This window comes from Vulpes lagopus, chromosome 1 (genome assembly GCF_018345385.1).
Source record: "Vulpes lagopus strain Blue_001 chromosome 1, ASM1834538v1, whole genome shotgun sequence".
Classification (NCBI taxonomy): domain Eukaryota; kingdom Metazoa; phylum Chordata; class Mammalia; order Carnivora; family Canidae; genus Vulpes; species Vulpes lagopus.
Window position 1 is genome coordinate 110,579,226 of NC_054824.1, and position 24,836 is coordinate 110,604,061.

The window sequence follows — 24,836 nt, forward strand, 5'->3', positions numbered from 1 at the left end:
ACCCGGGATTGGGTCCCGCGTCGGGCTCCCTGCATGGAGCCTGCTTCTCCGTCTGCCTGTGTCTCTGCTTCTCTCTCTGTCTCTAATACATAAATGAAATCTTAAAAAAAGAAAAGAAAAAAAATAAATTGGGCATTTCTGGGGCACCTGGGTGGCTCAGTGGTTGAGTGCCTGTCTTCAGCTCAGGTTGTGATCCCAGGGTCCTGGGATTGAGTCCCACATTGGGCCCCCACAGGGAGCCTGCTTCTCTCTCTATGTCTCTGCCTCTTTCTCTGTGTCTCTCATGAATAAATAAATGCAAAAAAAATCTTAGTTTGGGCATTTCTGATAAGATTTCCTTAGACGAGAGAATTCTCTAGCTAAAAGATATCTGAAAAATATTGTTCTTGGGTCACCTGGGTGGCTCAGTTGGTTGAGTGGACAACTCTTGACTTTGGTTCAGCTCATGATCTCTGGGTTGTGAGACTGAACTCCATGAGTGGGTTCACAGGGAGCCTTGCTTCTCCCTCTGCCTATGTCTCTGACTCTCTCTGTCTCTCTCATGAATAAATAAAATCTTTAAAAAAATATTAAAAATAAATAAAAATTACTATTATCAGTAGCAATTTCCCAGTCTTGTTTTCCCACACAATTATTTTTGACTGTTTCAATTTTTAGTGCTCCTGGTGGTTAATGCCCTATGATGACCTAGTTAAGACGATAAGGTACATGAAATAAATACAAGACAATAAAAAACATTAATAGAGGGGGTATGATTAAAATCTGTTATTTTATGGAGCCATATATGGAACTGATATATCACCAGAGGTCTGTATAGTAAGGAAAGGCTTCATGGAAAAAGCTGTATTAGGAAGAAGAATTGACAGCAAAATTATCAGTAACAAAATAAGGAAAGTCACAAGGAGACCAGTGTAGTGTGCTTGGGGAATGGATTGGAGGCATGTCTGACTGCAGTGAATGGTTAGCATCAGGAGATAGCAGAACCACCACTGGGTACAGGTCAAGACAGAAAACAGGGAGGCCAGTACAGCACAACACCAGACAGACTAGGGATTGGTGGTGGGCAGGACAGGGTAGCTTTGAATCTCAGGTGATTAGTATCTATCAACTTTTTCTCATTTAATTACTCAACAGGTATTTATTAAACACTTACTATGGAAGAGCCATTATGAACTCAAAGAGTAATCAGAGGATCCAAGGAACTAAAAATTAAAATTAATTAAAAATTAAAAAAAAATAGGGATCCCTGGGTGGTGCAGCGGTTTGGCGCCTGCCTTTGGCCCAGGGCGCGATCCTGGAGACCCGGGATCGAATCCCACGTCGGGCTCTCGGTGCATGGAGCCTGCTTCTCCCTCTGCCTATGTCTCTGCCTCTCTCTCTCTGTGTGACTATCATAAATAAATAAATAAATAAAATAAATAAAAGAGGCCTTCTTTAAAAAAATAAAATAAAATAAAGTAGTTTAGCTAAGGGACGGCTGGGTGGCTTAGCGGTTGAACGTCTGCCTTTAGCTCAGGGCGTGATCCTGGAGTCCCGGGATCGAGTCCCACATCGGGCTCCCTGCATGGAGTCGGCTTCTCCCTCTGCCTCTTTCTCTGTGTCTCGCATGAATAAATAGATAAAATCTTAAACAAAAAAAATAAAGCAGTTTAGCTAAAAACAGTAAGAATTCTTACTCTGAGATCATTAACAAATGCTATTTTGCTTTTACTACTAATGTCCAAAGTTCATACTATTTCAGATTGGCAGGACTATAATAGAGGGCATGACAAAAAGCCAAGTAAAAAGAGTACAAATTATACTGTTTATGTATAATTCACCTCATATTTTAAGAAATAACTGCAATTTTCATAATTACCTTATTTTAACACAGTAAAATTGTGGAGTCTTTTATCTGAAAATATCAAAGACTTTTTTTAAATTTTTTATTTATTTATGATAGTCACACAGAGAGAGAGAGAGAGAGGCAGAGACATAGGCAGAGGGAGAAGCAGGCTCCATGCACCGGGAGCCCGATATGGGACTCGATCCCAGGTCTCCAGGATCGCGCCCTGGGCCAAAGGCAGGCACTAAACCGCTGCGCCACCCAGGGATCCCCTCAAAGACTTTATAAAAGTTATATATGCCCTGTACATTCCAAAATTAAGGAATGATCTATCCCCACTAATAAGTATTCTTCAATATGCTTCTCAAAGTTATATAAGCCATTCTTCCATTTAGTTCCCCTTCTGACCAAGAGTACTAGAGTTAGTTTATACCTGGAAATTAGATACCAACTGGCTCATAAAGAAATTTAGCTGATGAGCGTGGCATCATTTGTAGTACCAATGCTATTACAAAAATGTGACTGCCTAGGACACTCTGAATGTTATCTGACAGTGAGCAATACTATATTAAGCAAGCAGCTCTGTTGCTATCTTACAGAAAGAACATTAAAGCCTAATACAAACATCAAAATTAGAACCAAGTTATCTATCTTTCAACACAATCTCTATCACTGAGGCTATGGAGTGACATGCCTCCTTATCTACTTAGGGATTAGGGTTATTAAAGTCCATAATTCAAGAGAAGACAAACTCAAAACCAAAAACTGCTCTAAAAGATAAATAAAGGTTTCACAGACCACACAGAAAATGAGGGGGCAAGACAGAAAGTCAACTGTGGGGAATTACCTTTGTCACTGGAATAAGGTGCGTGAACATTATTGCTAGGAACAGACACATTTTGATGGTGTGGCTGGTTCACGGTTTCTAAAAATGAAACCAGATTCTCATGATGTGAGAGTTCTTCTGCAACAGGGAAGGAAACAATGTTCCAGTTCAACTGAGTGTCTCCTTCTGTGAGTGCTCGGAAGAGAGAAGGGATTGGCTCATGAAGTTCTTCCACCGTGCTCTTTGAGGTTGGAGGTGTGTCACTATAGTTTCGAGGATTACACATACCTAGAGGAGGAGGAAGAAAGAAAATAAAAGTTATTTTTTTCTCACTGATTGTAATAGCATGCAATGCTGTTAGTTAATGCCTTGCAATCAAAGCTCCAATATATTAAAATTAACTTCCTTCTAACATTATATGTATTTTCCTAGCTTTTTTGACTAAGGGGCCCTAGAAGTGATGACACTCCCATAGCATTAAGCACATCAAGGGCTCAGATATTTTTTTCTAAATACCTATCCTTTGCTAAGAGGAACCAGAGCTATCTGGAGAAAAGACTGATTCCAGGGCTGGGCCAGGGAAAATACAACGTGACTCTGGGATACTTTCTATGCTTAAAAGAAAGAAAATACTCAGTGAATGATGGGAGTTATCAAAAAAAACCACAGGAAGCAACCAGAAGGGGCTCCCACTGGCCAAATAGACCATTTTAACCTCAAAATAAATAATGGTAAATAATGGATTACTTCTTATAAATAAAACGGTTATTAATGATTCTTTATGTTATCAATAAATAAATAAATGAAGGAAAAGCTCCTCCTTTTAGTAGAGTGTCCAACTGATAAATGTAGAAGGAACAAATGAAATAGAAAATCACCACTTGGCAAAAAAAAAAAAAAAAAAAAAGGGATCCCTGGGTGGCGCAGCGGTTTAGCGCCTGCCTTTGGCCCAGGGCGCGATCCTGGAGGCCCGGGATCGAATCCCACGTCGGGCTCCCGGTGCACGGAGCCTGCTTCTCCCTCTGCCTATGTCTCTGCCTCTCTCTCTGTCTCTCTGTGACTATCATAAATAAATAAAAATTAAAAAAAAAAAAAAAAAAAAAAAAAAAGAAAATCACCACTTGGCAACTATCACACAGGTGTTTGATTCATATGGGAGTTGTCAATGGATGCCAAAGCTGGTGGGTGAAGGTTAGATGAGGAACATACTCTTGGAAAACTCTCTACAAAATACTAACCAATTACAAAAGGACTAATGGTGACTTTACTGTAGAAAATCTGGCACATGCCAAGGTGACCAGGAAATCAAGGTTAACATGACCAGTGATCAACAGGTTGATATTTTGTATCACTTCGTGTAATTCTTAACTTCATTTCAGGGTGCTGTTGCCCAGAATGTGTGACTTAAGAATGGTTATCAGTCACCATCAAGTCGATCAAGGTTTAGGGTCATCCTACATAATGTCAAGTCTGTACTCAATAAAACTATCAAGGGAAAAGACCACAGTACTATTTCAAATTGAATGAGTCTGAACAGATATGACAACTAAATGAATCACATATTGTCGATAGGAGCCTGGATCAGAAAAGATATCATAAGACATACTGCTGAGATGGTGAAATATGAGTGAGGTTTGTGGATTGGGTGGCAGTGTTTTAACAATGCTGGCTTCCTTGTTTGGAAAGTGCATGTCTCATTGTAAAATATAGACTCATTGTAAAATATAGACTGGAACATTTAGGTGTGACGGGATATCATGTATAAAGCTTTATTTCTAAAGGTTCAATAAAGAATGAATGGTCATGCATGTTTAGGGGTGTGTGTGTGTAGGGAGAGGGAGAGGAAGGAGTAATGACAATGAAACAAATTCAATAATGTTAGTAACTGGGGATCCCTGGGTGGCTCAGCGGTTTAGCGCCTGCCTTTGGCCCAGGGCGTGATCCTGGAGTCCCGGGATCAAGTCCCACATCAGGCTCCCAGCATGGAGCCTGCTTCTTCCTCTGCCTATGTCTCTACCTCTCTCTCCCCCTATGTCTATCATGAATAAATAAAATAAAATCTTAAAAAAAAAAAAATGTTAGTAACTGGGGAATCTGGCTGAGGGGATACAGGAATCTTCTCCCTTCTGACAGATTTTCTCTATATTTGAAATTATTTCAAAGTGAAGCGTTTTTAAAAATAATCTTAAAAAGGGAAAATAGCAGAAGAGAATTACTCTTTTGAGGTGTTTTGTTATAAAGGGGAGAACGGAGAAAATGCTTAATCAGCCCCAATCTTTGGGCTATTTCAGCTGATGTTTTGTGGAGCAGAAGAGAGCTACCCAGAATGCAGGTTCATCAGCTAACTAAACAATTATTATTGTTTTAAGCCACTGTTTTGGAGTACATTATTTAGTAGCAATAATTACTGGAAAAAACTCCCTGGATTTCCTTTGTGAATTCAATACTTTAAAAAATTAAATTATATATCATTTTGGTTTAGTTTCTATTAGATCTAATATGGAGTTTTTCTTTTTCCTCCCTTAGACAGAAATTTTGAAAAGTTAAGCCAAATTTATAAATTCTGTCAGTTTATAAATTTAGGCAAAAGGAAAAATCATCTCATGTTTTCCACACTTCATTAGTTTAAGGAACATGGCAAGAGCTGAGGATAATAAGGTTGTGCATACTCTTCATAAAATCTTCCATTACATATATACCTTAACGATTTTGATTGTGAAACAGAATGACGGATTAAAGGGTTGAATCTGACTCCTTTATTCATAAATGAGGTAATAGGCCCAGAGAAATTAAACGATTTGTCTACTGTTTTATAATCTAGGATTAGAGCCAAGATTATGATTCAGTCTGATTTCATATCCGTTGCTCATTTTAATAACTACATTCTATAAATAATCATTGTCACTGAAAAGTAAATAATTCTTAGAATACATGAATTATATAAATATACATAATATATTCTTCTACCAGATTTTATAATGAATGAAAATTAGTAATCTGAGATGAAAAAGTAAACAAAGGAGTTCAACAGAAGAGCTAAACTCAGTATCTCCTGAGACTAAAGAAACTTCAGGGCTCATTACCAGAGATTTCATTACATTAAAAAAAGTTCTGAGGGGAGAGTTGTGCAATTAACAAACTTAGGTTAAAGACATCTGTAATTTAAATCTGAATACATCATGCTAAAACTAGTAAGCATGAAGTAAATGGTTGCCAGGTAACATTTTTCCATGGCATTGTTTCAAAGCTTTCATACATCTTTCTCTTTTCAACTAGGATTATGTCCAGAGAGATCATTTTTACCCTCCATCTCTTGCCTAAAGCACTCTTCAAATTCTGCATTCTTTCAAGTATGGTGAGTTATGAAATCTGATCTTCCAATGAAATGTGGGATTTCTCCTGCTCAGGAAAAGCAACCTTCTTTTTTTTTTTTTTTTTTTTGAAAAGCAACCTTCTGAAATTTCTAGAAATTCTTCAGTTGTCTATATTCATTATATATAGTGGATCAGTTTCTGGATAGGGAGATACTAACCATTCAGTGTTTAAAACAATTAGTGAAACTTCTCTGTGAAGTATCTATCACCCTCCTAAAGTTTATTATCGTTAGCTTTTCTTTAGTTGACCACAGAAGTTATTTTTGGAGTTCTCATTTCTTTTCAGGATCATTTTCTTGAGGCAGTTTGTTACTTTGTGGCATGCTGTCATTACACTGAAATTTAAAAACTAAATATACTAAAATTTTAAAGACACTGGCTCTGCACATGACAGAGAGGCCCCAAATCAGGAAACAAATGGCAACAACTGAAAAGGCAAGCATTTCAAATCCTTTAAGTGCATAGAACTTTGATAACCTTTCTTTCAGCAAGCCAGAATTCACTACTATTGGGCTCTAGATCTACAACTACCAAGTACAAAGACTTTTTCTGATGTATGCTTAATTCTTTCATATATCTGACCTGTTGTCATCACACATTTGAAAACTAAAGTTACATTAAAGTAGACTTTACTTGATGAAACTACATTTTAGGGTCAAAATTAAGACTAAGGAGAAAAAAGGTATTATTTTCCTTAATTAATGTGCACGGTTAAACAGCCACAACAAAGAGTCTAGAAAAATGTACGGTAAAAAGTAATAATCCCTTTCACTCCTCCCACTCCCACTCCACTCTCCAGACACAACCATCTTAAAAGTCTGTTCCTAAGTTTCTCTGTTGATTACCTCTATGAGAATTTAAATAAAAATGATTAATTTAACAAAAGCAGTAAAAACATTTTTAGATTTTATCTATTAATCCTCTTATATGAGAGATGTAGATTAAAGGTCATTTATACTAACACTTTCTTCCATATTTCTAATAATTGTATTATTATAAAACTATAATCTGTTTTCTTTGTAATCTTAAATATACTTAAACTTCTGATTTTTATTCCATATCTCTTAATCCCCTCATTTGTAGATAAGGATGCAGGTGCCTTTCCTACTTTCCCTACCCAACCTCTCCTAATTTATATTGACAAACTAAGTAACTACATTCTGTTGCCTAAACGCAATGAAATCTTCTTATCTTACTATATATATATATATATATATATATATATATATGTATATTTAAAGATTTTTAAAAATTTATTTATGATAGACATAGAGAGAGAGAGGCAGAGACACAGGCAGAGGGAAAAGCAGGCTCCATGCCAGGAGCCCGATGCAGGACTCGATCCCGGGACTCCAGGATTGCACCCTGGGCCAAAGGCAGGCGCCAAACTGCTGAGCCACCCAGGGATCCCCTCTTACTATATTTTGATTTTAAAAGTGGAAAACCAGTAAACAGCAGTTTACCTTAACATGGCTCCATGCATGTTGTTCACTGAAAAACAGATAGTATGATAGGATTTCCTTGTCCAATGCCATGATTATCAGAGGAAAATATTTCTATTTTTAAAATAAAATGAACTTTTCCATGAACCCCATAAAATACTGAAAACAACTGGCTTCAAAATACTGGAAATACAGAAAGATAGAGGAACAAGTAAAATGACAACCTCCAGAAATTAAACAGTCAAATCCTAAATGTGGGCTATTCTACAGGGGAACTCTTCGATAGGTCAGGTGGCATGAGAAACACACACACACACACACACACACACACAAGGATCTTGTCTGGATCAACTTGAACATATCCACTACAAAAACAGGTTCTTGAGACAAGTGGAGAAACCTGATCATGAACTGGAATGTTAGATTATACCAAGAAATTATTAATTTTGTAGGTTTCTTAATCGCATTATTTATAAAGTAAATGTCTTTATTTTCTTTTAGAGATTGAAATTGAAGGATGCATGGGTAAAAATTAGTTTATAGTGTGCTTGTAAATGCTTCTATGCCAAGTCAGAAAAAAGGGAGGGAAAGATGAAATGAATATGGCATATTTTTTATAACTATTGAATCTAGTGATGGGTATATAGGAATTCATCATGCTATTCTCTCTACTTCTCTGTATCCTGAAAACTTTCATAATAGCAATCAACTGACATATTTAATTCCTAAGACTCATATTTCCTTGTTGAACTTTTGTATTTTCTTGCAATTTCTATGCTTGGAATTCTTGGATTTGTGTGTATATGTGATCACAGATAACAAGCTTATAACAAATCTTGAAAAATTATTCTGCTTCTCAATTGTATGCTTGATGTACCCTAAGGAACTCATTTTCTTCTCAGAGATACACGTCAAGGGGCCCTCACTTACTGCTTCAGGCAGGCCAGTTATCTCTTAAGCCTCTGTATTTTTTATGTTTTTCAATTTTCTGTATATTATGATGTTTCAACATCTTAGAAAAAGCTTTCTGGCTGAGGAGAGACTTCCTCCCTGGCTAGTCAATTCTAGGAGCAAGCAAAGGGCTCAGCCAGGAGCAGGCCTTGGATATGCAAACTGACCAATTCTGAGCCACACCTCCTCCATCAACCCAAGCAACCCAGGAGGCATATAGTTAACCAAGCCAGGCCCAGTACTAAGTAGAGACCACAGGCAGAGCCCCAAACCCATGGGAATGACTCAAACTAGCCAGACCTAAATTGCTTGCTCTGCCCTGTCTTGACTTTCCTGTGGAAACCCCACTTAAGATTCTGGCCCAGATTTTGCTCTTGCTCCTGTCTTTTGCCACTTGACCAAAACCTGGTGCTTCTTCTGTGATCCTGCATGGCATGCAGTAACTCCTTGAGACCTGCGATTTATAATGAACTTTGTTCCTTGAGCTTTTTCTGTGCCTCTTCTGAGGCCACATCTGACTGACCACAGAACAGCCTTCCATGTAGTTATGATCTTAATAGTGTCCGTAAATCAACTCCTGGGTAAAGCCATCATTTCATTCGACCCACGTTTTTCTCTTTCTTAGTCTTCTGCCTTATTTTGTTTGATATCATATCAAATATGCTGTGTGAGAAGTAACTTTCAGTTCTTGCTGTTTAAAAATGTTTTTAATTTTTACATTCACATTCTTGATCAATAATTTGTCAGTTCAAAATAATTTTCCTACTATGCACTTAAGGCTTTGGTCCAGTGACAGTGATGAGAAGAACTCTGATAGCACTGTGATTTTTTTTTTTAACTCAGGTTTTCTATTTACATGATTTATTTATTTATTTTAAAAAATAGGCTCCATACCCAACGTGGGGCTTGAACTCACAACCCTGAGATTAAGAGTCACATGCTCTACCAACTGAGCCAATCAGGTACCCTGACAATGTAACTCTTATTCCTTATACATAAACTCTATTGTTATTTCTGAGGTCTTTCAGATTATTATTTGACTTGACAGTAGTAAAACTGTATCAGCTTCTGTCTAGATGTAGGTCTTTTCTCATTAATCTTTATTCCAATATTATTTTCAACCCCTCTTAACTTATAAGTTTTCCTAATCAAATTTTAAATTTGCAAATGCTTTCTTGTTTTGTTTTTGGCACTACAGATATATCTTCTCAAATTCCTCAAAATATAGCCATTAGTTTTCTTAAAAATTTGTTTCCTAAAGATTTCCTTCATGATCAGTTGGTCTGCTGTTTTACCTTGTTCTACTTTGCTTGCATGTCTGGTTGGTTGGTTATTTATTTATTAATATAGATTTTATTTATTTATTCATGAGAGACATAGAGAGAGGCAGATATAGGCAGAAGGAGAAGTAGGCTCCCTGTGGGGAGACTGATGTGGGACTCAATCCCAGGATTCTAGGATCATGACCCAAGCCAAAGGCATAGGCTCAACCACTGAGTCACACAGGCGCCCCTGAAAAGTTTTTAAGATTTTATTTATTTATTCATGAGAGAGACAGAGGTAGAGACACAGGCAGAGGGTGAAGCAGGCTCCATGCAGGGAGCCCGACGTGGGACTCGATCCCGGGTCTTCAGGATCAAGCCCTGGGCCAAAGGTGGCACTAAACCACTGAGCCACCCAGGCTGCCCTCAGTCACATTTTTCCTTCATGAACCAGTAACTCCAATACCTGGATCACCACCTCATTTCCACTCTTAGACCCACTATCACTCTTGACAATTTCAATATTCACCCTGAAGATCCACCTAATACCCTGGTCTTTGGTTGTTAGAACCCCTTAGTGAAATGATTTGTAAATCTACCCCACCTCAGTTACCCAACTCATAGTCTAGCATTGATTCCCCCTCTTTCCTCATATCCTACATCCACTTGAAACAAAACTCTGACAACTTACCTCCAAAGAATCCCCTGAATCTGAGCAGCACCATTTCGACTAATATCAATAATCCTATTCTACTATCATGTTACTTCAAGTATTGACCCCCTCCCACCCTGTCTGTCCTCTTCACATCCTAAAGTCCATCTTACACACAGTAGCCAGAGTGATCATTTAAAAATGTAATTCAGGTATCACCACTGCACATTCTCCATTGGTTTCCATTACACTTAGGGTACAATCCAAATTCCTTTCCATGTCCTCTAAGACCTGATCTTTACCCACCTCTCTCATTCTTTTCCTTCTACCCTTTCTCTTGATCACTAATATTGATACACACTGATCTTTCTATTTCTAAATTTGGATCTTTAGCCATTGCATTTAAAATATTTATATTTTGATATATACACACACACACATATGTATGTTTTTTAAACATTTATTTAATTATTCATGAGAGATACAGAGAGAGAGAGAGGCAGAGACATAGGCAGAGGGAGAAGCAGGTTCCCCGCAGGGAGCCCAACGCAGGACTCGAGCCTGGATCCAGGGATCACACTTTAAGCTGAAGGCAGACACTTAACCGCTGAATCACCCAGGCATCCCTCTATTTTGACATCTTAAGTGGTTCACATCAATCTTTTGTTGGTACTGGTTAACTAAAGTTAATAATTTCTAGACTTAGCTGGAGATTAATTCTTGCTCTTTCAAAAGTTAAAACTTTCCATGACAAGAGGAAACAAAAGCTCTTTGAGACTTATTCACTTAAATGTTTTCCCTAAATGAAAAAAAAATGACCAAAAATATTATTAAAATATGCTTTGTCCCCTGAAACTAATAATATACTATGTTAATTAAATGAATTTTAATTTAAAAAAAGATGCTTTCTGCTCTAAGTAAAAGTAAAATTATTCTAACAGTATCTTGGATACTGTTCATTATACTTTTATAAAATAAAAAGTGTAAAACATATGTATGTTTTTATTGGAAGTATATATGAGAAATATTTAATTTTAGGGAGAGGTATGGAGGTATTCAGGAAGAGAGACATTTTATATATATACCTTCTAGCATTGTTTGAATTTACTGTATATAAGTAGTAATTTTAGTTTTTAAATTGTATTTTAAAGGAAAATACATGTGTTAATAGTAGCAGATACTGAAGGTCTTTCTTTTCTATATTTTACTACAATTCAACACAGTACTTTCACCTTAAATAATGTTCTTAGATATGCAAAATTATTATTTCATTAGGAGTTTTCTTTAAAATACGGAGTATATAAAACTTTATATATTTTTTAAAGGATACATTTGAATAGCAGTTCCCAAACAGTCTAAGAACTTCTTGGAGTTTTCAAAATCCTTTCAGAGGATTCATACAGTCAAAATAATTTTTAGATGACTTTGTTTATTTTCCAGGTCTTACATCTGCACTGATGGTGCAAAAGCAATGATGGGTAAAACATCTGGCATCTTAGCTTGAATCAAGGCAGTGGCACCAAATTACTAGTAGTCATTGTGTTCTTCGCCACCAAATATAGTTGTTGCTTTTTTTTTAAAGGCCAGTTTCACTTAAGACAATGCTTAATGAAACAATAACAATTATTAATTCATTAAATAGGGACCCCTGAATACATGACTTTTTAACATACTGTGTGATGAACTGGGAAATATGCAGAAAATACTTGCTGCATACTTACATATAATGCCTGTGTCAAGGAAATGTGCTTACTGAGTTGCAAGCTGAACTAGCTACTTTTTCTTAGAATACTATTTTTACTTAAGAAAAAAATGACTACCAAACTATGATTATGAAGAATTATGTATCTAGCAGATATTTCACTGAAAATGCATGAAGTGAACGTGATACTTCAAGGATGTAGCTCACAGTATTTGTGGAAAAAACAGATTTTTCCAGCAAAAATTAGAATTTTAGAGAACTTCTCTCTGCCACCATGATTCAATTGCTTCCTAAAACTTATAATACATTCTAATGAGATTGGTGGTAAAATTAACTAATGTGGGTTTTTAAAAATATATATTGTATAATGAATGTGTCACTATTTGGAAAATCTACATAACTCAGTGAACTCATAATGTCCAAATGACTGATACATAATATTACAAAATTATACATGGGTAAAATTACTCAAAGTTTCAAGACAGACCAGTGGATTTTGAAGTAAGAGTATAAAGAATTTTAGAATCTGGTTTAGGTTCTACTTTGTAAGTAACCTTTAAGAAATTACCACTTGTCCCATTTTGGTGTAGAATCAAAAAAGAATATACACAATTATCTGGAAAAGCTATTAAAATACTCTTCTCTTTTCCAACTACATAGTTGTATGAGGTTGGATTTTCTTTATATATTTCAACCACAGCAAGAGATCACTAAAGATTGAATTTTTCAGAGTATTAAGGAGTTCTGAGATTCAAAAAAAAAAGTTTTGGAATAGCTGCATTACAAGAACAGATGGAAAGAGACTGTAGCCATTGTAGCTATACCTCTAAGGCAGAATGTGCCCTATAGTTATCCAAAAAGGGCAGTGGGATTCAGAGCATGTGATCCAACAGACCTCATTTTGAGCAGCGTATGAGAATGGATGGAAGTTTTCACCTCTTAGTTTCCTCATATGAATATAGAGCATAAATGAGAATCCCCTGTGGGTACGTATAGTTTTAAGAGGAATCAATACTTAGTTAATAGTATAATTATCTTTTCCTGATGACAAACTCTTATTGTTTTCAAACTACAGATTACAAAAAAAAAAAAAAAAAAGGAAAAGGAAACAATTTGTCTAATGATATGGAGAAGATACAGTGATGCAAAAAAGGACACTGGGAAGGCAAATAATGACTGAAACTGAGAAAGGAGGACATGCCATTGTCTAGAGCAACTTTCTTTAATCCTTTAAACCCCATGCCCTGTTTTTATAAACAAAAAAATCTCTCCACCATGTGTCCTCTCATGAGTTGTCATAGCAATACAATGCCTCTCAAAGCAGACTCAGTGCATAACACCAAGTATAGTAGGGCAGAGGCGGCTTTAGGAAGGGCTTTAACAATATAGTCCAAACAGTTTTCAGAAAGTCTGGCTAAATCAGGCTCCTGCCTCTCTCTGTGTCTCTCATGAATAAATACATAAAATCTTAAAAAAAAAAAAAAAAAGATTTGAGAGAGACAGAGAGAGAGAATGTGAATGGGGGAAGAAGCAGAAGGAGAGAGACAGAATCTCAAGCAGACTCCCCACAAGCATGGAACCTGAAGCAGGGCTCGATCCCAAGACCCTGAGATCATGATCTGAGCTGAAATCAAGTCAAACACTTAACTGATTAAGCCATTCAGGTGCCTCTCTCTCTCTCTCTTTTTAACAGACCTTTTTCTACAACAGTTGCATAGAACAATTGAAAAGACAGCACAGAGTATAACTAATACCCCCACCCCTAGTTTATTTATTAAAAGATTTTATTTATTTATTTATTTATTTATTTATTTATTTATTTATTTGAGAGAGAGAGAGAGAGCACAAGAGCACAAGTGGCAGGAATGGGAGGGGAGAGGGAGAAGCAGGCTCCCTGCTGACCAGGAAGTCTGACACAGGGCTCGATCTCAGGACCCTGAAACCATGACCTGAGCAGAATGCACTTAACCCACTGAGCCACCCAGGCACCCCTCCCCCATTATTAACATCTTACATAATATGGTACATTTGTTATAATTAATGAACCAATACTGATAAATTATTATTTTATAATGTCCATACAGCAGATTTCTATGGTACTTACCTAATAATCTTTTTCTTGTTCCAAGAGCCCATTTAGGATGTCACACTGCATTTAGCCATCATGTCTCTTTAGTTTCTCATGGTAGTTTCTCAGTTTTCCTAGCTTTTGATCACTCTGACAGTTTTGAGTAGTACTAAGTCAGGTATTTAGTAGGATGCACTGTTTTTAGAATTTGTCTGTTGTTTTTCTCATTATAAGATTTAGGTTATAGGTTGGGGGGGGGGGGGAGACCACAGAGATAAAATGCTATTTTCCATCAAACTGGATCAAAGATACAAACTACAGACAAGATTTCTGACTGCTTATATTGACCTTGATCACCTGGCTGAAATAGTGTAGGTCAGATTTCTCCTACCTTCCTGTACTGAACCATTCAGAGGGAAGTCACTATGAGTAGCCCACACCATGAAGGGTGCAGTTATGTTCTCCTGCCTTGAGGGCAGAGCATCTATATAGTTACTTTGAATTCTGCTTTGGAGATCCGTCTCTTCTCTTCCACTAGTTAACTTACTTAATCAATTATTTATATCAATACAGACTCATGAATATTTATTTTATACTCTTGGTTACAGTCCAATACTACTTTATTTTGTTGCTTATTTTTTCTAGCTTTAGCCACCAGGAGCTCTTTCAGTTGGCTCCCATGTAAAGGTAACACACACACACACACACACACACACACACACACACACACGTCAAATGGCTATTTTTTTTTTAAAGCACTTCCTTAGGGCAGCCCCAGTGGCTTAGCGGTTTAGCACCACCCTCAGCCTGGGGTGTGATCCTGGAGACCCGGGATCGAGTCCCACGTCAGGCTCCCTGCGTGGAGCCTGCTTCTTTCTCTGCCTGTGTCTCTGCCTCTCTCTCTGTCTCTCTCTCTCATGAATAAATAAATAAAATCTTTAAAAAAAAAAATAAAGCACTTCCTTATCTTCTGGTACTTTAACATGTTCCAGGCTGATCTTCTATATTTCCCGCCTTGGTGTTAGAGCCAGCTGTTTCTCCAAGAAGCATGGAGAATTATATTAGAAACCAAGATCTGAGTGCAAAGTGCACTCATGGTACTGGTACTGGGGCAGGATCCCCCTTTAAAACGTCTTTTTAGCACTTGTTGGCATCGATGAGCACTGGGTGTTATACTATATGTTGGCAAATTGATTTTAAATTAAATAAATAAATAAATAAATAAATAAATAAATAAATAAATAAATATTTCTTAAAAAAATAAAATGGCAGAAGATATATAGGACATATACTACAAACAAACTCAAAGTTCTTTCTTGGATAGTATACACATGAGTGATTCTAAAAATCCTTTAAATCAAAGCAGGCCCTTTGCTTTGACTGGGGCTCATATACAAATATAAAAGCAAAATAATTTCATAATATAATTCCCCAAACTGTTTTTATGACAACTTAAGGGACTTTTTAAAATTAATTTTTAAAAAAGGATTCTATTTATTTATTCATGAGAGACAGAGAGAGAGAGAGAGAGAGAGAGAGAGGCAGAGACACAGGCAAAGGGAGAAGCAGGCTCCATTCAGGGAGCCCGAGTGGGACTCGATCCCAGAACCTCAGGATGACGCCCTGAGCCAAAGGCAGAGGCTTAACCACTGAGCCACCTAGGCATCCCAAGGGACTTTTATTACTTTTTATTTTTTAATTTAATTTAATTTTTTAAAAAGATTTTATTCATTTATTCATGACAGACACAGAGAGAGAGGCAGAAGCAGAGGGAGAAGCAGGCTCCATGCAGGGAGCCCAATGTGGGACTTGATCCTGGATCTCCAGGATCACACCCTGGGCTGAAGGCGCCCCTAAATCGCTGGGTCACCGGGGCTGCCCCTAAGGGACTTTTAGATAATAAGTAGTTTATGTTAGAAGTATGGGGCCAATTGTAATTTCTAAGAATAATAGTCCCACGGATGTCACAAAACAGAATATATTTTTTAAAAGGTTAATTTGAAATAAAGATATAGCTATTCAACTTCTCAAGAAATACCGGAGTTAAGTGATTACTATTCCATTCTGGCAAAAAAAAAAAAAAAAAAAATCACTCTAATTAAAAAAATAATTGCCTAACATAGCTTATTTTGGGAAAAAATGTAATTGAAATTGTTCCTATTTATTATGCTGTGACTCATATTTGATATATGTAACAGATTATGGTGGGCTGAAAGTAAAGAAAAGGATATTTAAGGACTATTCTTAAAGAAAATTCACTCTAAAGAAGCGACTCTTACCAATAAAAAACATTTGTGTCCAGAGTCATTTTGGGATTAGTTCCTGGTCTGTTTTTTTACAGCAGATAAATTAAATTCAGTTTTGTTACTTATCACTTTCCAAAATCAATAAATCAGCTTTAAAAGTGAACTCTGAATAGGCATATATGACCCTTGTCTTGGGTGTCCTTAAGTACTTCTTGGGTAACAATTATAAATACCAAATAGCCAATCAAACATCTTTAGCAAAATAAAATCAAGTAAAAAAATCCTATGTTTCTTGATATATCAATTCTGGCATATTTATTAAATCAACACAACATTTTCAACAGCTATGGTGGAGACCATGAGACCATAATGTATCTAAATAATATGCATAGCTTTCTTAAATACTATCAGTATTTTAAAAAGAGAAAATAGAAAATCATGTTTGTCAATAAGGATTTAAAAATAAATATTTGCTACAGGATACAAAATAAATATATAGAAATCTGTTGCATTTCTATACACTAAAAATGATGTAGCAGAAAAAGAAATTAAGAAAACAATTCCATTTACAATTACACCAAAATAAAATACCAAGGAATTAACTTAACCAAGGAGGTTAAAGACTTGTACTCTGAAAACTATAAAATACTGATGAAAGAAACTGAAGATAATAAAAACAAATGAAAAGACAAACTATGGATTGGAAGAATAAATATTGTTAAAATGACCATACTACCCAAAGCAAAAACAGATTCAGTGTAATCTCTAACAAAATATCAATAGTAATTTTCACAAAACTAGAACAAATAAGCTTAAAACTTGTATGGAACCACAAAATACCTTAAAAGGCAAAAACAATCTTGAGAAAGAACAAAGCTAAAGGTATCACAGTCTCAGATTTCAAGACATACTACAAAGCTGTAGTAATCAAAATAATATGATACACAAAAACAAACACATAGATCAATGGAACAGGATAGAGAGCCCATAAAGAAACCCACACCTATATGGTCAATTAATCTACAAGAAGGCAAGAATATAAATGGAGGGGCATCTGAGTGGCTCAGCTGGTTAAGTGTCTGACTCTTGATTTGGCTCAGGTCATGATCTCAGGATTGTGAGACTGAGCCCTGTGTGGGGCTCTACGCTAGGCATGGAGTCCACTTAAGATCCACTCTCTCTTTCCCTCCCTCTCCCCCAAAAAGGATATACATGGGGAAAAGACAGTTTCTTCAATAAATAGTGCTGGGAAAACTGCACAGCTACATGCAAAAGAATGAAACCGGATCACCTGCTTACACCATAAACAAAAATAACTCAAAAACAGATGGAAAATCTGAATGTAAGACCTGAAACCAGAAAGGTCCTAGAAGGCAACAGCCTCATGGACATTGCCTTTAGCAACATTTTTCGAAATATGTCTTCTGAGGTAAGGGAAACAAAAGCAAAAACTAGTAGGACTACACCAAAATACAAGTATTTTACACAACAAAGGAACCACCAACAAAACAAAAAAGCAACCCAGTGAAGGGGAAAAGGTATTTGTTAATAATATGTCTGATAAGGGGTTAATATCTAAAACATATAAGGAACTTACACAGTTCATCACCAAAAAATAAACAATCCAATTTAAAATGGGCAAAGGAAAAAAATAAAAAAAAAAAAAAAAATAAAATAAAATGGGCAAAGGACCTGAAGAGATATTTTTCCAAAGAAGACATTCAGATGGCCAACAGACAAATGAAAAGATGCTCAACATCACTAATTATCATGGAAACGCAAATCAAAACCACAATGAGATATAACTTCATTTATGAGTCAGAATGGCTAGTATCAAAAAGACAGCTAACAAGTGTTGGAAAGGATGTGGAGAAAAGAGAACCCTCATGCACTGTTGCTGGGAATGTAAATTGATGCAGCCACTCTGGGAAACAGTATGGAGGTTACTAAAAAAATTAAAATAGAAATACCACGTGATCCAGTAATTCCACCTACTGGTCCAAGAAAAATAAAAACACTAATCCAAAAAAAATACACGCACCCTCATGTTTATTGTAGCATTATTTAAAAGAGCCAAGACATGGGCAGCCCCCGTGGCACAGCAGTTTAGCGCCGCCTGCAGCCCAGGGCGTGATCCTGGAGACCCTGGATCGAGTCCCATGTCAGGCTCTCTGCATGGAGCCTGCTTCTCCCTCTGCCTGTGTCTCTGCCTCTCTATGTCTCTATGAATAAATAAATAAAATCTTAAAAATAAAATAAAATAAAATAGCCAAGACAGGGCAGCCTGGGTGGCTCAGCAGTTCAGCACCACCTTCAGCCCAGGGCATGATCCTGGAGACTTGTGATCGAGTCCCATGTCTGGCTCCATGCAGGGAGCCTGATTGTCTCTCTGCCTGTATCTCTGCCTCTTTCTCTGTTCCTCATGAATAAATAAATAAAATCTTTTAATAAAATATAAACAAACAAACAAACAAATAAATAAAATAGCCAAGATATAGAAGCAACCTAAGTGTCTATTGATAGATGAATGGATGAAGAGTAGAAATACACACATATATCTAATGGAATATTACTCAGCATAAAAAAGAATTTGCAACAACATGGATAGACCTAGAGGTTATTATGGTAAGTAAAATAAGTCAGAGAAAAACAAACACCATATGATTTCACTTATATATGGAATCTAAAAACCAAACACAGAAACAAAAAAGCAAGAACAGATTCATAAATAGAGAGAACTGATGGTTACCAAAGGGGAAGAGGTGGAGGTATGCGCAAAATGAGTAAAGGGGAGTGGGAAGTACAGGCTTCCAGTTATGGAGTGAATAAGTCATGAGGACGAAAGGCCCAGAATAGAGAATATAGTCAATGGTACTGAAATAGCATTTTATAATGATAAGTAGTAGCTACACTTATGGTGTGGATAACATAATGTACAGAGTTGTCAAATCACTATACTGTATACCTGAAACTAATTTAACACTATATCAACTATACTTCAGTAAGAATAAATAAATCAAAATTAAAACAAAAAAATAACAACATAGGGTAGGGTCTCAAAGTCATTTATTTTCAATGAAGGTGCTTTCTGCTGTACTCTAACTTCATTCATGTTTTCCTGAAGTAGGAATGTAATTTGATTGTGTCTAAAAATAACTAAGAAAACAAACACCACACTAGTATTTTAGTTGAATTCTTAGCACATATTTGTTCTTTAATATTAGAAAGTAATAAGTATTGGTGTGAAGCAAGACAGAAATCCATTCTGTGTTGTAGCCAATGGATACACCTGGATTTGATCTGAGCTGTAAAAGGCAGAATCATAAAAAAAAGCCTGGATGTGCTAAAAGGAAGAGGCCAACATTTCAAGTAGGTTGGTACTAGAATAGTAGCCATGAGTTGAAAATCAGAGTTCAAGGAATTCATAAGGTAGATAAAGGAGCAGGAATACAGAAGAAACATGTGATCAATAGGGTGGCAGAGCCAGTATCTTAAGGCTCAAGTTTGTGGTTCAAGTACCAAGTGCATAGCTGTCTCATCTTGTTTTTCTGGGTTTTGCAGGCACTGCCTCTTACTTGACACCTTCCACCTTCTTTTGCCCTTTTCATAGGCTTTTCTCCTCACCTGGGTGAGATCTGGGATCTTTGAAATGGTGTGGACCAAAATAGTTCAACAAGTTATTGTTTCTAAGCAGTTTTTCAGAAGGCTCCCTAGCCTAGTCTTGGAATCTATGATACTTTCTTTCATTAAGGACTAATAGTGACTTTAGTCACTAGTATCAGAAAGAATCTAGTATTTCCAAATTAACACCCAAACAGTGGACCACTGAATTCCCAACAGGAAGAAGCCTATATACTTTGCTACCTCAGCAGGAGAAAGGAAGATTTTCTTCTCTCCTAGCAACAGCCCAAACGAGAGACTACCTCAATTAAGCCACTGAGAAGCCACTATACTTTCAGCTCCTAGTTTACTCCAGTGCACTTTTTTGTTTACAACAGTATTCCTAACTCCTCCCTGTCCTCTATAAAAGGATGTTCCTCTCTGTTTTCTGGACTTGCCTATTGTTTTGCTATAGCTTGCATATCCCAAATTGCAATTTTCTGCTATCCCCAAATAAACTCATCTTTGTTTGTAAAAAAAAAAAAACTGACAATTTTATTTTTATGGTTAATTGTAGAGTCTATTATAGTACGTACCATTTCATAATTTTCTAAAATGCATTTTAAACCACTACGTGAGGGCAGCCTGGGTGGCTCAGTGGTTTAATGCTGTCCTCAGCCCAGGGCATGATCCTGGAGACCCGGGATCGAGTCCCACGTCAGGCTCCCTTCATGGAGCCTGCTTCTCCCTCTGCCTGTGTCTTTGCCCCCCCCCCCCATGAATAAATAAATAAAATCTTTAAAATAAAAAAAATAAAAATAAAAATAAAAAAAAAATAAACCACTACGTGATACTGTATGATTCCATTTATGTGAAATTAAAGAACAAGCAAAACTAATCTAAGTAGATAAACTCAGAACAATAACTATAAAATGGGAATTAAGAATCAAAAACTATAAAGCAGACAAGTAAATAAGAACAGAAGTCGAAACAAGAAGCTTAATTCAGGTTACATTTTGTTTAGGTAGACCAAATTGCTATTCTGGACAGGGGCTCCTTCATAGCTGTTAGGCCCACATTCATTGTACATTATCCTAAAAGTGCAGGCTAATGCCAGACCCAAAATATAAAATAGAGCATTTCATTCACACAAAAACTTAATATTGTCAATAGTCTGTTTTTGCACTTCAGGGCAGAAAATCTCAGGGGAAAAAAGGGGAGCCTAATATATTAATACTTTTTGAGAATCAGTTTTCAGGGGCTAAGCCTGGTTGGAAAGTCTTTTACAAAGAACATATGTAAGCCTAAGGGGAAGAAAAGAATCCTTTTATCAACCCTAGTATGTATGTAGGTATACTTGAAATTAATATACTATGAGTAGAAGAGCAATGAATGGATGCCTAGCCTTACTAGATATTAAAACACTTATAAGGCTTCTATAAAGAAAACAGTGTGGTTTTGATGTATGAACAGACCACAGTATAGCATACAGAAAACTAAGAAATAAAGCAAAGTACATAGATAAAGGTGGCAACTGAAATCACTGGGAGACTTTTAAATAAATAGGCGTATGACTTTATAGGTAATATTTAAATAAACAGTGGTAGTGTGAAAAAGAAAAAATGGGATCCATAGTTCATATATAAATCAGGATGAATTCCAAATGTATTAGAGTTAATTATATGTAGATAAATAAATAAACAAGACCATACAAATACTCTCTGGGATCAGAGGGAAACCTAACTACGACTCAAAATCTACGAACAATGAAAGGAAACACTGATAAAGTTGACTACATAAAATAAAAAAGCTTTCCAGGATAAAAAAAAACAAAGAAGGTTAAAATACAAATGAACAACTGGGAAACAAAATTATAATTATAAGATTTTGGGGTTGACACCTATTATTAAACTTCTAAATAATAAATAAAAATACCAAAAATCCAGTAGAAGAATGGGCAAAATACATGAACAATTCACAAAAAAGTAAATATACATAGTCCTTCAACATATGAACAGATGCTCAACCTCACTGGTGATAAGAGAATGAACATTTAAAACTATATCATTTCCCTATCAAATTTTTAAAAATCCAAAACTTTGGTAAACAATAGCAACAAAAGTTTGACAACATAAGTTTTTTGAAATATTTGGGGGGAACACTGCCTTGGTGAGAATGCAAATGCTGATTCTTTTGGAGGAGAATTTGATAATATCTAGCAATATTACATAAAATTGACTATACACGATTATTCATTATACTGTTATTTGTAATGATAAAAGACTGGGAATAACCCAAATGTCCATTTATCAGCAAATGAATACCATAAAGTGTTTTAGCCAACAATGTAGGTACTACTACTACTACTACTACTACTACTACTACTACTAAGTTCCAGGACATTCAATTAAATGAAAACACAAAAACAAAAAGGAAAAAGCATGAAGCACAGCATTTTATGTAACAAATGAATGTTTTGTTTAACAAATATACATGTCTATGAAAGTTTTAAACAATGGCCACAGGTAGGATGAAATCATTCATCCCAGGTTCCTTGAGCCAATTCAGATCAATTCAGGTTCAGGTTTATCCTACTGTCTTTGTTTAACTCTCAAAAATATTCTAGTTTAGATAATAAGTTTTGTGGTCACCTTATCTATAGTTGAGGGAAGGAACAGAGTGGAGGTGATAGATGGATATGAGTTGTTTTACCACTGTTATATACATTTGTCTAATTATATAAATATTTTACATAATCAAAAGAAAAATAAATAAAAAAGGAAATAAACAATCTCTAAAAACTGAAAAAAAAAAAAAACTAAATAAATGAACCTAATTTTATGTCAAGTTGGTCACATAATCAATCACTCACGGAAAATACTCCAACTGACTATGGAAGATAGTATTTGGGCTTACATCTTTAGTTCATATTCAAGGACAAAGAAATCTTAACCATTACTTAATAGTTTCACTGAGGTATTACATATAACGCATATAAGTAAGTGTATTAATGTTGTTAGAAACCAAAAATTTCAGCATGAGAGAGTTACAGATGTAAAATCAAAAGGAGTAAAGACCTTGTCATCTTAAATTTGAATTGGCAATATTACTACAGACTCAAAAAGTTTTTTCCCTTGTAGCTATTTATTAGCTCTGCCCACTAAAAAGGGCTAAAAGAAAGCTAGTAGTAGCAACAAGTAGTCCTAATGGCAAGACTGTGGTCTCTACCTACCATTTTCTTCTAATAGGAACCAAAGTCCCCTGGGGAAATGGCTAATTACATATGTAAGATATATAAGAGGAGCCTTGGACAGCCTATCTAAAGCTAACAAGGAGGACAGAGGTCATGTCAAAAGGACTCAAGCACCAAGTTGATGAGGTTCCTACTAACCAAAGATGAGACAATTTGAGTAAACAGAACAATGACAGCAACTGATTAAAATACTAAACATATGTAAAAAACCATGAGTTTACAATGATACTTAAAATACCACCCACCCACACCCACACCCAAACTACCAAAAAGCAAAGTGAAAATGTATTGAACACTACTGGAATTTGCTAGGGCATGAAGTCAATACTCTGAAAATGAACAAAGAGAATTAAGTATCTTACTTTTTGTTTATATATCCTTTATTTCAGGGTAACCAAAGGGCTCTAGGAGATAGAAAAATGTTCTTCTATACAGAATAATTCCAGCTAATAAATGAAGAAGGAAAGATAATAGATCATTATTTAATGAAATTGATAACGGCAAAGGTCATCAATGAAGGGTGAAACTATAAGGTGAAAGACTGATGGGGAACTTACCATGAAAGGATCAGACTGGAGGATAACCAATTATGGTGTATAATTTACCACTGTACCCCACCTCCCCAAAACTGAATTAGAATCTAATCAGTCTTTAGATCTAATCTCCAATCTATAGGAAATAGGACAAAATAACAAGTTAAATATGGGAAGCAATTAGCCAAATCCAGAATGTGATATATTTTCCATCATTATTCACTAGTTTCTTTAACAAGTCCTTAGAATTTTAAAAGGTGGTGAGGGAAGGAAGAATTGTTAAGCGTTTTACGTATGGTGATGACACTGTATTGTGTAAGAAAATTTACTTTTTTTTTTTTTCTTGAGATGTACAGCAAGGGACTTTGGAGATGTAGTGAAATTATAATACTCCAAAAAAAAAGAAGGCGGGGGGGGGGGGGTGGATGGAGATACACAGTTGAATGAATGGATGAATCAAGTATGGCTGTTGAAGCCAGGGAGTAGGTGCATAGCAGTTCCTTGTACTCTCTCTTTTTGTGTACATTTGGAAAGGTAAAAACAAAACAAACACTAAAACAAATCCAAAAAAGCTGCAGGTAAGGATCTAGCATCCCAAAACTACAGGATTTGAGAAATATGTTCAATAGCAAGGATAAAAATGAGCTACGGTGGCTACTCTCACCTTAAGAGAAAATCAGAAAAGAGAAACAGATTCTCTTAGGAAAGTTGCTGGAGGAGCCTGCTAGACAAGGTTATGTGCTCAAAATGAAGGGAAGGGAAGGGAAGGGAAGGGAAGGGAAGGGAAGGGAAGGGAAGGGAAGGGAAGGCTGTACTCTAATTTAGGTTCCCCAAAGTATGGGGAGTGGTTTTCAACTTAGAAAGGAGGAGCAGCCACATATTTGCAGAGGACATCACAAGAGCCTAGTGTGGAAGAAAACTGCTTATAAGAAAAAGAATACTGCTTTACAAAAACAAAACAAAAAAACAAAACAGAAATAAAACCTGGAAGATGGAAATTTTATACTAGAGAGGAGAAAGATTAACTGAATTTTATTTATTTATTTATTTATTTATTTATTTATTTATTTATTTATTTTTTATGATAGTCACACACACACAC

At 36.0% G+C, this 24,836-nt stretch overlaps 2 protein-coding genes across 2 annotated transcripts in view; one reads left to right on the top strand and one right to left on the bottom strand.

Annotated features, from left to right (window-relative positions):
• The window catches only part of LOC121500280 (glyceraldehyde-3-phosphate dehydrogenase, testis-specific-like), a 37,693-nt gene that overhangs the window by 10,454 nt on the left and 2,403 nt on the right, over positions 1-24,836 (top strand). The window lies entirely within an intron of this gene.
• The window catches only part of TWSG1 (twisted gastrulation BMP signaling modulator 1), a 65,494-nt gene that overhangs the window by 3,513 nt on the left and 37,145 nt on the right, over positions 1-24,836 (bottom strand). The window contains exon 3 of the mRNA XM_041771862.1: positions 2,673-2,939. Coding sequence (XP_041627796.1) covers positions 2,673-2,939 — 267 coding nt within the window. The remainder of the gene's footprint in view (positions 1-2,672; positions 2,940-24,836) is intronic.